Genomic DNA, 14,634 nt, shown 5'->3' on the forward strand with positions numbered 1-14,634 from the left:
TCAGCGGAGGTGTTGGTGCACTCCACTTGCTCCGGAGTTGCCTATTTGGTCAGTATGTTTTGGATATGTATTGATTGGTATGGCGGGCATTATCTCGACCTTTATGATTTTATGTAGTCTTAGAGGCTTATAGACAGATGTCATGTATATGAAAATTGTATGGCCTTATCGGCATATATTTAGTGTATGAGTGATCACTTTGGTTTTATAGGCACGTATGTCACATGTATAAGTTTTCATTATGTCAGGTCGTCCAATATTTAGTATTCCCTTATATTTTATTTTTGTTATCTCATGACGACCTTTCTAGGCCATTTACCCATAGTATTATGATATGACAGATATGTTATGTTGGTACTCGGTTGAGTAAGGTAACGGGTGCCCGTCGCAGTCCATCGGTTTGGTTCGTGACAATTTCACATTGGTTTCAATCACCTTTTTTCATAAAGACATGACATAGAGATCTCTTCATTCATATTTTCAGGTACCTGATCCTCTCATGAGATTTTATGAAGTATTATGTCATTTGATCTTCTAGATCACTTACCTCCTTTTATGATTATTTTGATCATTTGCTCTTCTTCTTTATCAAAATTTTTATTTGAATCCAATTTGTCTATACACTTTAAGCGTAGCATAGGCTTTATCCTTCTAGGACTTATTCTAATATGAGCATTTGCAGTGATAATATAGTTACTTTCTTTTGGTCAGCAAATGCGTCAAGCATGATTTACAATATATTGCAGATGAATTATCTTTTTATGAACTTCAAGTTTATATTATCTTATTCGAGGATCTAGATGTACAAATGATAATTCATTCCGTAACTTTTTCTCAATTGTTTATCCTGTCTCCCCCTCATGTTAGAAAAATTAACTTGCTTCCTCAACTTTGAAAATCCATCTTTGTGCGTTGTGGTGTTAATCAAAATATACATCGCTCATCAATAATAATAAGATGAAATTATTTGGTTCCTGGCCCTGAACCACTTGTGAGTGGAGAATATATTATACTTTCGTATATAACATATATCAAACTGATATAGATAACCTTGTTCTCATAAGCAATAGTTTAGTTATTGAGTGGAGGCACTCAATAAATCATTTTCTCTAAATCAGCTGTGATGTAAAGCAATTTATCAAGATGAACTGTCTTGAATATAAAATATGAAAATTACGCTCTAAATTAAATTATTGGGTAGTTTCCTCGCAACTACCAGGTTGCAGGTTAATAATAATTGCACATGTAACCATCTCATATATGCATCTTATGTGGTATACATGGCAGTTGAATGATCCAAATTCACCTTTGATATTTTCAACATTCATGAGATTCAATCCTAATTTTAATTGCTCTATTAATTAATGAGAATAAGCAATATAAGAGAATTTATAAAGGACCCCTCTATTTATAGGAAAAGAGTGACTTAGCCACCAAGTAAAATCCCTAAAAAAAATCACTTTTCCCCTATAAATAGGAGAGTTCTATTCCATTATAATTCATCTCAAGTCAATAAGAATTCTCTCTATTTTTTTGTGCAATGCTCTTCTTTTTATTTTATTGTTTTATAACAGGAAGTGTATTAAGAGAATTGTTTGAAAGGATACCTTATAATTAGATTCGAGTACAATCGACTATAATTACATAATGCGGATAGTTTGTATGGCCATGTAATTTTTGGTCAAATCGAATTGGATGTCAGACAAAGCAATTACTACCATGATCCAATTCCCATTATAGGTTGTTATGACGTCCAACGTTGTCGCCGGACAAGCCAACGGTGAACTATCCATGTAATTGTTCATTTTTAATATTTTTAAAGCAATTAATTTTATTTAATAAGAGAACGATTAAGGGTGATTGTAGTAATATAAAGTATAAAATAATGAAAGAGTAAAATAGTGAATTTAATACTCAAAGCCATAAAAAATCTACCAGAATATTCCGAAAATTCAGTATCACAAGTGAACGAGCAAACCAGTAGAATATACAAAACTTCCTATACTAGTATCTGGAGTAAGATAGACAGAAAAATAAATGCAACAAGAAGAGACTCCGGGCGCTACAAAATGAGCATAAAGAGCAGCTCACCGCTAAGTGTCCGGGTAGCGGAGGTACGCGCCTGTATGGCCGCCAGATGCACATGCCTAAGATCTTGCATGATTAGTACAGAAGTATAGCGTAAGTACATAAGCAACATGTACCCAGTAAATATCTAGTCTAACCTCGAAGAAGTAGTAATGAGGGGTCGACATCGACACTTACTAAGGGTCAATAAATAAAGTGCACAAATTATAAATAAGTAGGGGATACATAGATAATAACGAATTAATGGACAATAAATAAGTGGTGCTTTAACTAAATATCAGTTGGAGTCTCCAACTATCACTTACTAATTTCAACAAATAAGAGCCATCAAGTAATTATAAATTTTCATGTCATGGAAGAAATATCAAGTATAATCGGACTCTGAGCAATATCACATACGATTTATGCCGAGGTCGTACGGACCGATCCAGAATAATGTGTACACTGCCGAGGGTCGACCGGCGTGAACCATCGATGCATCTATTATACTTCCAAGGCGTTCGGCCCAATCTACAGGAAGAGAGAATACTCTACGAACTCTGATTAACGGGTACTACAAGAATAATACACAAGGAGGCATAGTTTCCACTAATAGTCAAGTAACCCACCCAAACTCAAAGTAATTAAGCTCAATATTTACAAATTCTTTACCCAGTATCATATATAATTTAAGTAATTAAGCTAATAAGTTCAGTATAAATAGTACAAGTAATACATGGTAGAGTCATAAACTACCCGGACATAAGCATGATTTTTAGCTACATGCGGACTCTCGTCACATCGTGCGCATGGTATAATCTTTCGGCATGTCAAGATTGGAGGGAGTACATTGTCCCAGGGTGGGTATCAATTTTGTTTTCTCCTTAGAAGACCGAGATGAAGAGGCGACTTCATTCCGCCGAGGAACCGTCCTGGAAGTTCTGGCCATTGCGATAGTAAAATTTTCTCTAGGAAAGTAAGAAGGAAGAATGTAAAAAGAGGGGTCTGGATTCGCGAATTTGAAGATGTTGGGAAAATAAGGATTATCAAAATATTGATATATTTATAGGAACCACCTGGGCAGTGAAAGAGGCGAGCCAATAGTGGTTCGTGAGTTTCTCGATAGTCGCATTTGATGGTGACCCTTGCACGGTTTTTTGGGGGCATGGCATTAAATGATCTGATAGGCCGACGTCATGGAAGTGATGTCCTCAGAACGGAGGCTCAAAATCATTTCATATTACTTCGTTCTGGGAAACGCAACGACTATATGTATACGGTAAAATCGGAGGGTCCAATTTCTCGTCATTAAGGCATTTCAGGAAATCATCTCGAGACCTCGAGGCTGCGAGGCTATGGTCGAGCTCCCTACCTCGAGGTTCGTCAGTGGCCGACCTAACGACAATGTTGGTCGCGGTCATGATGGGAACGGAGAGTTCCCTAGGCATGCAGCTAGTACTGGCAGAGCCTGGTGCCATCTAGTTGTCTCATTCCCTTATTTTTGTAATTAATGCTTTTATACTATGTTGGGATTTCCCTCCTATACAAAGGGGGTCCTTGACATTTTGTAAACTCTCTCTGTTGCTTCAGCTACTCCACACAAAATATACAAGAATATTCTCTTTGCTCTCATACACTCTCTTGATATTATTGCTTTTATTTATTATCTCCATATTTGTTCATCATTTATTGCCTATCAATGGCCACAAAGAGCCTCCATTGATTTTATTATAACTGTTAGCCCTATCCTGATTACCCTCAATAGCTCGTAGCCGAGCCCTGGAATCGACCTCAAGGCCCAGAATCGACAAACCCGAGGCCCCAAGTAATTGGCATATCGGTTCGAATGTCGCTCTCCCCTTAGCTTTATTTCATCTCTAAATCATATACACTTAGCATCAACTGCTTAACAAACTAGTATAAAAATAGATCACGTATTTTTAGAGTTCCATCAACAAATTTAATTGTTATTACCATTTTTACGGTAAACAAATAGACAGTGGGTCGACCCATAGTTTCATTGACCCAATTGTTCCAAAGAAATTGGTCTTGATGGGTGAGTCCATTAAAGGTGTAATGCAAGTTTCAGTGGCCAATGAGTATAAAATACCTTGTTACCAGTTCAACCCGGGGTTCAAATGGGAAATGGGGGATAACCATCAATTCCTCTTTGATTTATGTTGGTTGCTAGTTAAAGGTTATGATATTGTATTGGGAATCTATTGGATCAATTCAGTTACTCCCATCATGTTAAATACCAATCCTCACAGTGTTTACTTTATAAAAGATGGGGATGTGATGACTCTTTTTGGTAGCAAGGAAAGTTCTCAGATATCTCCTACTATCCTCAAATCTATGAACAAATTATTAAAGGAGAGTTTTTGCAGTTTTGTGGTCCAAGCCCAAATAAACTCTATGGAGAGTACTGGTGTCAGCCCAGTTCCAGTTCAATTTAACAAATTGCTAACGCACTATGCAGATGTATTCCAAGAACCCAAAGGGCTACCTCCTAGATAGAGGTGTGATCACATTATTGAGCTTGTCCATGGAGCAAAAGTTGTGAATCAAAGGACATATCACTACTCCTACGAACAAAAGAATATGATTGAAAAGCTAGTGCAGGAAATATTACAAGCCAGCACGGTGGTTCCTAGCTCGTCCCCTTTTGCATCACCTGTCATCTTGGTAAAGAAAAAAGATGCATCATGGAGAATATGCATAGATTACCGTCAATTGAATGACATCATGGTTAAGAATAAGTATCCCATTCTGGTTGTAGAAGATCTCTTGGATGAATTGCATGGAGCTAATTTATTTTCAAAAGTTCGATTTACGTTCTGGATATCATCAAATTCGAATGTGCGAAGAGGATGACTTCAAAACAACATTCCGCACCCATCATGGCCTTTGACAATTTTGGGTAATGCCTTTTGGGATCATTAATGCCCCGAAAACTTTTTAGGCACTAATGCATAAGGTATTCGGCCCTTATCTTAGAAAATTTATTTTGGTTTTCTTTGATGATACTCTTGTTTATAGTGCTACATTGGGAGACCATGAGGCTCATCTAAAAAATGTATTTGAAGTTTTACGAATTAATCAATTGTTTGCAAAATTATCCAAATGTAGTTTTAGTCAATCCCAAACTGAATATTTGGGACACATTATATCTGGGAAGGGGGTTAGCACTGATAACTCTAAGATTGAGGCCATGGTGAATTGGGCCAGGCCCAACAGCATCAAAGCACTTTGTGGTTTCCTTGGGCTTACAGGATACTATCGGAGGTTCATCCGACATTTTGCCACCATAAGTAGGCCTTTGTCTAACTCACTAAAGAAGGGAGCTTTCAACTGGAATGAAGAGGCAACACAAGCTTTTGAAGCCTTAAAGCGGGCTATGATACAAACACTTATTCTGGCCCTTCCTGATTTCACTAAGCATTTTATCGTGGAAGTTTATGACTGCAGAACTGGAGTGGGTACAATTTTAATGCAATAGGGATATCCTATAGACTTTATAATTCAAGCTTTGGGGTAAAAACATCTTGGGCTATCTACTTATGAGAAGGAGTTGATTGCATTATTGTTAGCTATTGAGAAATGGCGACATTACCTACAACCAACTCATTTTGTAATTAAAACTGATCATTTCAGTCTAAAGTATCTAAAGGATCAGAGAGTGACTACTTCATTGCAACACAAGGGCTTGACTAAGCTACTTGGGCTTAGTTATGAGATTCATTATACAAAAGGGAGTGAAAATGTTGTAGTTGATGCTCTGTCTCGCAGATTTTAAAAAAAAAAAAAAAATGTTGATTGCCAAGCCATGACATTGGTGCAACCAGCTTGAGTGCAAGAAGTCCTCAACAGTTATGAAGGATACTTCAAAGTCTCCAAGGTGTTGTCCAGTTTGTTGCTTGATGCAAATTCTATACCGGATGTGTTGCTACAACAAGGAATTATAAGGCATAAAGGGCAAATTTGGATTGGCACGTTATATGCAGAAATTGATTGAAGCTATGCACCTCATAGCATGGGGAGGACATTCAGGGGTCCTTGCAACTTAGCAAAGGCTGAGAGCAATGTTCTATTGGCCTGGTCTTTGGTTAGATGTTAAAGAGTTTGTGTCTGAATGTGACAATTGCCAAAGAAACAAAGGGGAGAATGTTGCATACCCAGGTCTCCTTCAACCTTTGACTATTCCTTCTAGAGCATGTGAACATATTACAATGGATTTCATCGAAAAGCTTCCTCAATCAGGAGGGAAAGAGGTAATCTTTTTGGTAGTGGATCGTTACGCCAAGTATGCACATTTTTTAGCCTTATCCCACCCCTATACAACATCTCAAATGGTTCAAGTTTTTCTTGACACCATTCTTAAATTACATAGGAACCTAGTGTCAATTGTCTCTGATAGGGACCATATATTTGTTAGCTTATTCTGGAAGGAAAATTTTAAGGGCATGGTAGTGCAAATTAAGCTAAGTTCTGCCTATCATCCACAGACAGACGGACAAACGGAAAGGCTCAATAGGTGTTTGGAAGGGTACCTTCGTTGTTTGACGGGTCATAAACAAATAAATTGGAGTAAGTGGTCGAGCTTAGCAGAATTTTATTATAACTCGACCGATCATTTTGCAATTCAAATGTCTCCTTTTAAGGCTTTGTATGGTTTCGATCCTCCTTTACCTACATTTGAGCTGGTGGCTCAGTCCAAAGTGAACTCCGTGGATGAAATGTTAAAACAGAGGCAAATCATGAGTAAGGTTCTGCAAGAGAATTTAAAGAAAGCTCAGGAAAGGATGAAGCTTTACGCCGATTCAAAAAGAACAAATAGAGTTTTTGAAGAAGGGGATTGGGTATACCTCAAATTGCAACCTTATCGACAGACGTCGGTAGCTATTTGTAAGAATTTGAAGTTAGCTTCGAAATTCTATGGCCCATATCAGATTTTGCGACGAATTGACCAAGTGGCTTATGAGCTTTGATTACCCATCGGGTCGAAGATTCACCCAGTGTTTCATGTGTCGCAACTTAATAAGAAGGTTGGAAATCCAACTGCATCATTGATTGATCCCCTAATATGCAACAATGAAGGCCAAATTTTGGTGGAACCAGTGGCAATCTTAGATCGACGCATGGCGAAGAAGAAGAAGAAGAATAAGGTGGCAATTAAGGTATTGGTGCAGTGGGCGAACTTATCTTCTGAAGAAGCAACATGGGAGGATATTAATTTCCTTCGTTCTCAATTCCCTACATTTCAACCTTGACTGTCATCAAGGTTCTTTAACGGAGGATGTGATTGTTACGAGTTGGGATTAACAAGAAGGGTAGTTTAGGTTATTAGTTTTCTTATTTATGTTATGGAGTCTTTGTCTAGTTTATATTACTTTAGTCCCTAGTTATTTATCTTTAAGTCTATAAACATGGCTTATGTAGTTGGCTGCCAAGTGTCCTAGTCTGTTAGCAGAGGAGTCCTATTTAGTACCGTGCATTCTCATTTCCTATTTTTATGTTGAATGACAAACAACTTTTTATTCTCTTTATCTTTCTGTCCTTTTTATCCCTTTTATACGTAGCAATAGCTACAGTTGGTGCCTATATGGTATTCTATGATCTTAGATGATCATCTTCGATGTAGAATGACATTTGATTGATTTATTAGACACAAGTCAGGGATCAGTTTGGTCACTATGTCTACTTGTATGACTCAAAGCTCGCCAAGTATCGAATTTACTTTATAGTTTCAGTGCTTTATGCCCTCATCTTTTGTACTGAAATATGTTCACGAGAATCTTGGAAGTGGCAAAGAAGAAAAGATATCAGTCAGGAGAAGGGGTAGACCACAGGAGCCATTGAAGGATGAAATGGAGGAGGAAAAAGAAGTTGGGAAAGTTTTCAAGAAGTGACGGCAATTCTTTGACCACATAGTCATACATCCTCCAGTTCTTCCATTTCTCTTGTGTAGCATTTAGATAGAAACCAGCACCTATTCCAAAAAATAAATTTGAACTTTCTCATACATTGCCAATTCAGCTTATGAAAACTCAGCCAAAGCATCTCAGCTAAGAGTTATCATAAACTTAGATGGCACTGCAAATAACCCATTCCTTCTGAAAAAGTAATTCAAGTGTAAGAGAAAATTAAGGGATAGTATGGTTGATCATATTTCCTGAATGGAGCATAACAGAACTTTAAAAGGAAATGTGAGGCACTTTTCTCTGAAGAAATTAGAATCCTTTATTCCCAGTGTTACACATAATCTTTAGTAAGTTAAGCTTCTTCCGGCTGCAAATGTCAAGTTCATATTGGGGAAAAAAGGACATCAGGAAAGACAACCGTTCTTGTTAGTTTCTAGTAGTAGTATGTATGTATTTTTTTTTTTATTTTTTTTTTTGCTTTTTTTCCTTGAACTTTGGGTGGTGGGGTGGGGTGGGGGGGTGGGGATACAGGATATGGAAGCATATAAATCATATTGGTGGGAGTTCTAATAGATGCGAACAAATCAAATTGTCCATATAACTATCCCCATCACCGATTCATCAATGGAAAATATATAGAACAGAGATGAAGAAACATATCATAAGGTAAGCCTTGAAACTCCCACATGGTCCGTGTGGTCGTCAGATGTCAAACCTAAGTTGCTCGGACACGGGTGCAGATCTAGAGGTCAGATCCTTTGAAATGTAAATTCTAAGATTCAGGGATATGGATCCTAGTACGGATCCGGGTGCGGTGATCCGGCTAAAAATAATTCAAAATAAAATAAAAATTATCTCCAAATTATGGAATACTTTACGTATACCTTGCAAAGTGTAATTTCTTTTTTATTCTCAAGTTGTAGATAAGTAAGGATTGATTTCCTAAATAAGGTATGCTATTTTCTTCAAATTTACACTTGTTTTGGTTATGATTTCGGGAGTCAAATTGTATCTTGTCTCGAATTTTTCCGGCCGTCGTGGTCAAAGTACCCAAATTGTTTGACCAGATCCGGTACGGATCCCCTACCCACACCCATACTAGTGACGTGTCAACACGGGTGCGGCACCTAAACTGCCGTGTCGGAGCAACTTAGTGTCAAACTCTTTATAAGTATGTACTCCTTGCCAATCATTTATACATATCGATAGCACATATTTTTCACATACCTACACCGAAGTCCCAGCTGTCTGACTCTCCTTCCACATTCAGGCCTCCTGTAATAAGAACAGGCAATACCCAGTTAGATTTATAGCCCATATGTACAAAAGTAAAAAGTAAGAATAGCTTGATTAAAAAAATTACCATCACATAGCAGGCTAAGTTTCAGTTACACACACACATGCATATATGAGAGCTTGCAGCCTCATCATCTAACTCAAGATTTGCCTAGTTGACTAATAAGGTTTAACTGCAACAGGACTGCATCCACTGCTCTGTGATTACATTACATAGTCTGCTGCTCAGGACAGTAAAATTCCAGCACATATGACTACATGGTGTATACTCAACAATCTACCCCTTGGGCCCCACCATCTAAACCAGGACGGTATGATCCCGTTTCTCACAAATGTAATTCTTAACTAGCACAAAACGTAGGTCTCAAAGATCCAAATTTACATTACACCAATAGATTTTATCTGACTCATACTATAACACACAATAAAATGATTTTCTCAATAGGATATGATTCCCTATTGACCTGTTCATCTAACAGCTTAGACCAACAAGCAACAAATCTGGTCAAAGCACTACATCATTCTTAGGCATAAGCTTAGAACATCCATATTTAGACAAATATTTGTTCAACAATATCCAAGGTTCTTTTTGTAAAAAGAAATATGGGGAAAAGAAATAAACAATTTTTTAAAAGAGAAATAAGCACTTCTTTTGTAAAACTCCCAGTCCTCCCAGTTTATGTGGAAAGTTTAACTACAACGTTTTAAGAAAATCAAAAGGTAAAAAACGCCCCAAAAAAAGCCCAACGGGAATCAAGCAAAGAGGGGGAGACGGAGCACACACTTCTTCTAAGTCAAGTGCAGCTTATTGATGCTCCACTATGAACTTTAACAAAACAAAAGTCAATTTTAATAGCAGGATAAAGGCATTACATTTTAAATAGAAGTAATGCTTCTGTTTTTTTTTCTTTTCGAGTATTCATTATAGTCAAATTCTGTATTACCTTGACAAGCTTCAAGACATGTAATAACCAGGTAAGAACTTAAGTTTGTATTCATTGACAATCACAAATAAAAGTATAGCATCTTCAAACAGATACTAGTGTTAGAAAATGAATGACCTCTATCATACAGTAATTTACATAGAGTCTTCTTAAGGAGTTTTGAGTCAAAAGCATGTACACCATAAAATTGACAGCCAAAGCCTCTTCCAATCTGAATGAGTTCTTTACATATTTCTCAGATCGAAATAAGGAAGTTATGCAAAAACTGATGTGGCTAGAAAAAACTTGAAATACTCGCAACATCTCTAATGAATGAACGTTCACCATACAGGCACAGAGGATTTACAGTCAACATCATGAAAGAAGCTCACTTGGAGATGTATCAGGAACAATCAGCGCAACACCCTCACTTGAAGCAGCACGTTGAGCACCAGATTTAGCTATAAAGTTCTCGTCCATGCAAGTTAAGCCAGAGAGCCAGTAAAGCACCTTAAAATTGGTGCAGCCATACAGCATCAGTAAACATAGCTAACCAGTAAGATTACACTCATAACCAACATAAAACAGGTCCATCAGTTAACATAGCACCACATAAAATAATTGCAAATACACTCCTACCACTTAACAAATGGAGAAAAACAAACATCAAACTGATTCAATTGAATGGATCAAGAACACATTCAATCAATCAACAACGCCTCAATACAAGCTAGTTGGGGTCAGTCATATAAATCATTTTATAATCATTCTGTTCTATTTAATCCCATTTGGCCCATTTCAGTCCAATTCTGAGCTAAATAACACACTAGCAAAAACCTTACTCCCTATGTCCCAATAAATGCAACACACTTTCCTTCTTAGTCTATCCCAAAAGGAATGACACATTTCCATATTGAGAAACAATTTAACTTCAAAATTCACATTTTACAATTAAAAAGATGATTTATATCAACACATCTGTCTATAGCTTTTTTAGACTACAAGTTTCAAAAATCTTTCTTTTTTTCTTAAACTCAAAAACTGTCACAAAAATTTGGAAGAAGCACAAAAAACAAGAAAAAAGAACACACTAACAAAAGAATTCACTTGATAAGGTAACAAGAAGAGATCAATCAAAGATATTGACAAGGGAAACAAAGCAACAAAAAGACTAAGAATATAAAATTAAGAGCAACAAATTTTTGCAAGTAAAACCCATAAATCCTATAATTAACCAATGGGTGATGATTCTATTCAGCAAGAATTATCCTAGAGGTCAATCACATAAATCATTTACTATCATACTGTTCAATTCAGGCACATTTTACTCCAATATTGAGCTAAAAAAAATGAAACTTTGCAACTAAAATCCATAAATCCAAAAGGGTTGTTAATAATGGGTAATTTATAGATAGTTCAAAAATGGATTAAAAGGTGGAAAACTTACAGGGAACTTGTGAGAAGGGGAAGTTGAAGGAGGGAAAAAGATGTGGAAATTCATAGAACAACCAAGTGTTGGGCTCAAGTGTTTATATCTCTTGTTGTAACCTCCAAACATCTTGGAGCTGCTGATTTCTGTAGGCTTAGTTTCCATTTTTACAGGATGAAACTCAAATAACTGAAGATGTTTGTTGAAGATGAGCGTGTCACTCTTTATCATAGAAGAATTCTCTAGGGTTGTACTTGTACTAGATTAATAATTGAGACACACGTGTCGTTATTTATTTTTCATGTTTTTTTTTGTTTTAATTTGCATCCTTTGGAAAATTAGAAGGGAAATAAATAAGATTTATTTTTAGGTAGCGTCAGTGTATTTTTTTTTTTTTTTTTTTTTTTTTATAAACAATAAGGTTGGAAGTGTTCATGCTACGATTAGTTGCTACGCTATCAACGTTTTCAGAGACTTTCTCTCTCTTATCTCTTTTCTCTCTCTTCGATAATGGTAACATCTCCATCTTCTCCGGCAAATCCACCGGCAAACCAGCGTCGCCGACACTCGTCCAGGTAAGTACCCGTATCCTTTCTCTCTCCTCTCTCTCTCTCCCCGCGTCCCTCTCTCTCTCCTTTCTTTCTCCTTTCTCTCTCCCCGCATCCCTCTCTTTCTTCCTCTTTCTTTAAACCCTAGCAGTAGCTAGGCCGCCGTCCGGCGACCCACCGGCGCCGTCTCATCTTCCTTCTACTTTTCCGACCCCACCAGACCACTCTCCTCTGTGTTTCCCTTTCTTCAAACCTTTCTTCGCCGTACCACCATTTCTCGGACCGACACTGTTTTTCAGCAGCCGTTCCGGTGACAGTCCCCTCCTTTTCTTGGTCACGTGGTGTGTTGTGTGTGTTTCAGGTAGAACTTTTGGTGGCTGTTTGGGGATGGGTGGGAGGTGTACGGGAAAAGCAGAGCTGGCCATTTGGCCGTCACAAAGGGCTAGACGTCGGGTTCCAAAGCACCCGGGTTGTATTCGCGGGAATTGCTGCGGCTGCCCAGGCAAGTGCGAGGCATACGGGCGAGTAGAACGGAGCATCATCGGGCGCATCAAGTCATATTTCCAGGTTCTTTCCATCGGGAGTTGGTACATCCCGTTTTCTTGTCTCTTTCTCTTTGTTAGTTAATTTGTGGCTATTTAATTAGCATCACTTTAAGCTTAATATTAGAATACTTGTAGTTGCAACCGGTTATTTTCTAGTTTGGGTCCGTGTTAGTGTTGTCAGGAGTTTGTTGTAGGTATAGTGGCTGTGGTGTAGGATGGTAGAGTAAGGTCATGTCCTCGAGGGGTACCGGGGGTTTTTAGGGGGAGGGGAGGGGGCCAGGGGTTGGGACGAGAGAAAAGGAGGGTAAGGGGAAAGAGGGAGCTTGTAGATTGAGGATCGGTTCATGGAACATAGGCACGCTGACGGGTAAGTCTATTGAGTTGGCAAAGATTCTCCAGAAGAGAAAGGTTAATATAGCTTGTGTCTAGGAGACTAGGTGGGCATGGTCGAAGGCGAGGAATACGGATGGGTATAAGTTGTGGTACTCTGGAGTTGTGAGGGGTAAGAATGGAGTGGGTATCTTGGTGGATAGGGATCTTAGAGAGTTTGTGGTTGAGGTTAGGCGAGTGAATGATAGGCTAATGTTTATTAAGTTGGTGATCGGTGTGTGCACCCTCAATGTCGTTAGCGCCTACGCGTTGCAAGCGGGCCTGGACGAGGAGGTTAAGAGGCGCTTTTGGGAGGGCTTGGACGAGATTGTGCGTAGTATTCCACCTACTGAAAGGTTATTTATTGGAGGGGATTTCAATGGCCATATTGGGGCGGCTGCTGGTAGTTATGGCGAGGTGCATGGTGGCTTTGGCTTTGCGGATAGGAACGGAGGAGGTACTTCGCTGTTAGACTTCGCTAAGGCTTTCGAGCTAGTGATTACGAACTCGACTTTTCCGAAGAGGGAGGAGCATCTGGTTACTTTCCGGAGTTCGGCGGTGAAGACTCATATCGATTACCTTCTCCTCAGAAGGTGTGATAGAGGGTTGTGCAAGGATTGCAAGGTTATCCCGGGAGAGACCCTCGCGACTCAGCATAGACTCCTAGTGATGGACATCGGCATTATGATGAAGAGGAAGAAGAGGTATGCTCGTGGCTGACCGAGGATTAGATGGGGAGCTTTAACCAAGGATAAAGCCCAGGAGTTGGAGGGGAGGTTATCCGCTATGGGAGCTTGGAGGAGTAGTGGAGATGCGAGCACTATGTGGTCGACGACGGCGAACTATGTGAGGGAGGCGGCGAGGGAGGTGCTAGGAGTATCGAAGGGTTTTTCTAGCAGGCACCAAGGAGACTGGTGGTGGAATGAAACAATCCAAGGTAAAATGGAGGCGAAGAAGGTAGCGTACGCAGAGTTAGCAGGGAGCACAAGCGAGGAGGAGAGGAGTGCAAATAGAGAGAGGTACAAAGTGGCTAGGAAGGAGGCAACACCGGCGGTCACGGAGGCTAAAAATGCAGCGTTTAGCCGTCTATACGAGGAATTAGGGGAGAAAGGCGGGAAAGGAAGTTGTTTCGGCTGGCTAAAGAGAGGGAGAGGAAGGCCCGGGATCTGGACCAAGTAAGGTGCATCAAAGACGAGGATGGTAGAGTATTGATGGGAGAGTTCCAGATTAAGCAGAGATGGCAGGCGTACTTTTATGGTCTTCTGAATGAGGAGGGGGACCGGGATATAACGCTAGGGGACTTGGGGTATTTAGAGAGTCTTCGAGATTTTAGGTATTGTAGGCGCATTAAAGTGGAGGAGGTCGTGGGGGCGTTGCGTAAGATGAGTAGGGGTAGAGCAACCGGGCCAGATGAAATTCCGGTTGAGTTTTGGAAGTGTGTGGGTAGAGCAGGATTGGAATGGTTGACTGGGTTGTTCAATGTAATTTTTAGAACGAAGAGGATGCCGGAGGAATGGAGGTCGAGTACAGTGGTAC

The 14,634-nt window shown here is 39.1% G+C and overlaps 2 protein-coding genes and 1 long non-coding RNA gene across 4 annotated transcripts; 2 read left to right on the plus strand and 1 right to left on the minus strand.

The window, feature by feature from the left end:
• LOC109226737 lies at positions 18-10,644 on the plus strand. The gene is made up of 4 exons (XR_002068120.1): positions 18-48; positions 342-484; positions 9,467-9,595; positions 10,560-10,644. It is a non-coding gene; the product is annotated as an uncharacterized LOC109226737 (long non-coding RNA).
• On the minus strand, positions 1,893-11,880 carry LOC109226736 (S-formylglutathione hydrolase-like). Of its 2 annotated transcripts, none has more exons than XM_019391581.1 (4): positions 11,655-11,880; positions 10,600-10,717; positions 9,216-9,263; positions 1,893-2,154 (listed from the first exon to the last, which is right to left on the minus strand). In XM_019391581.1, exons 1-4 carry the CDS (start codon positions 11,865-11,867, stop codon positions 2,063-2,065), a joined length of 471 nt encoding a protein of 156 aa, XP_019247126.1. In that variant the 5' UTR covers positions 11,868-11,880; the 3' UTR covers positions 1,893-2,062. The 2 variants fall into 2 exon arrangements, with proteins under 2 accessions (XP_019247126.1, XP_019247125.1); XM_019391580.1 differs by lacking the exon at positions 1,893-2,154 and adding an exon at positions 4,519-8,056 and having other exon boundaries at positions 11,655-11,879.
• On the plus strand, positions 12,071-13,818 carry LOC109227712. The gene is made up of 3 exons (XM_019392910.1): positions 12,071-12,211; positions 12,546-12,686; positions 13,159-13,818. The coding sequence occupies exons 1-3, from the start codon at positions 12,071-12,073 to the stop codon at positions 13,816-13,818; spliced, it is 942 nt and encodes a 313-aa protein (XP_019248455.1).

Source organism: Nicotiana attenuata, chromosome 6 (genome assembly GCF_001879085.1).
Source record: "Nicotiana attenuata strain UT chromosome 6, NIATTr2, whole genome shotgun sequence".
Taxonomy (NCBI): domain Eukaryota; kingdom Viridiplantae; phylum Streptophyta; class Magnoliopsida; order Solanales; family Solanaceae; genus Nicotiana; species Nicotiana attenuata.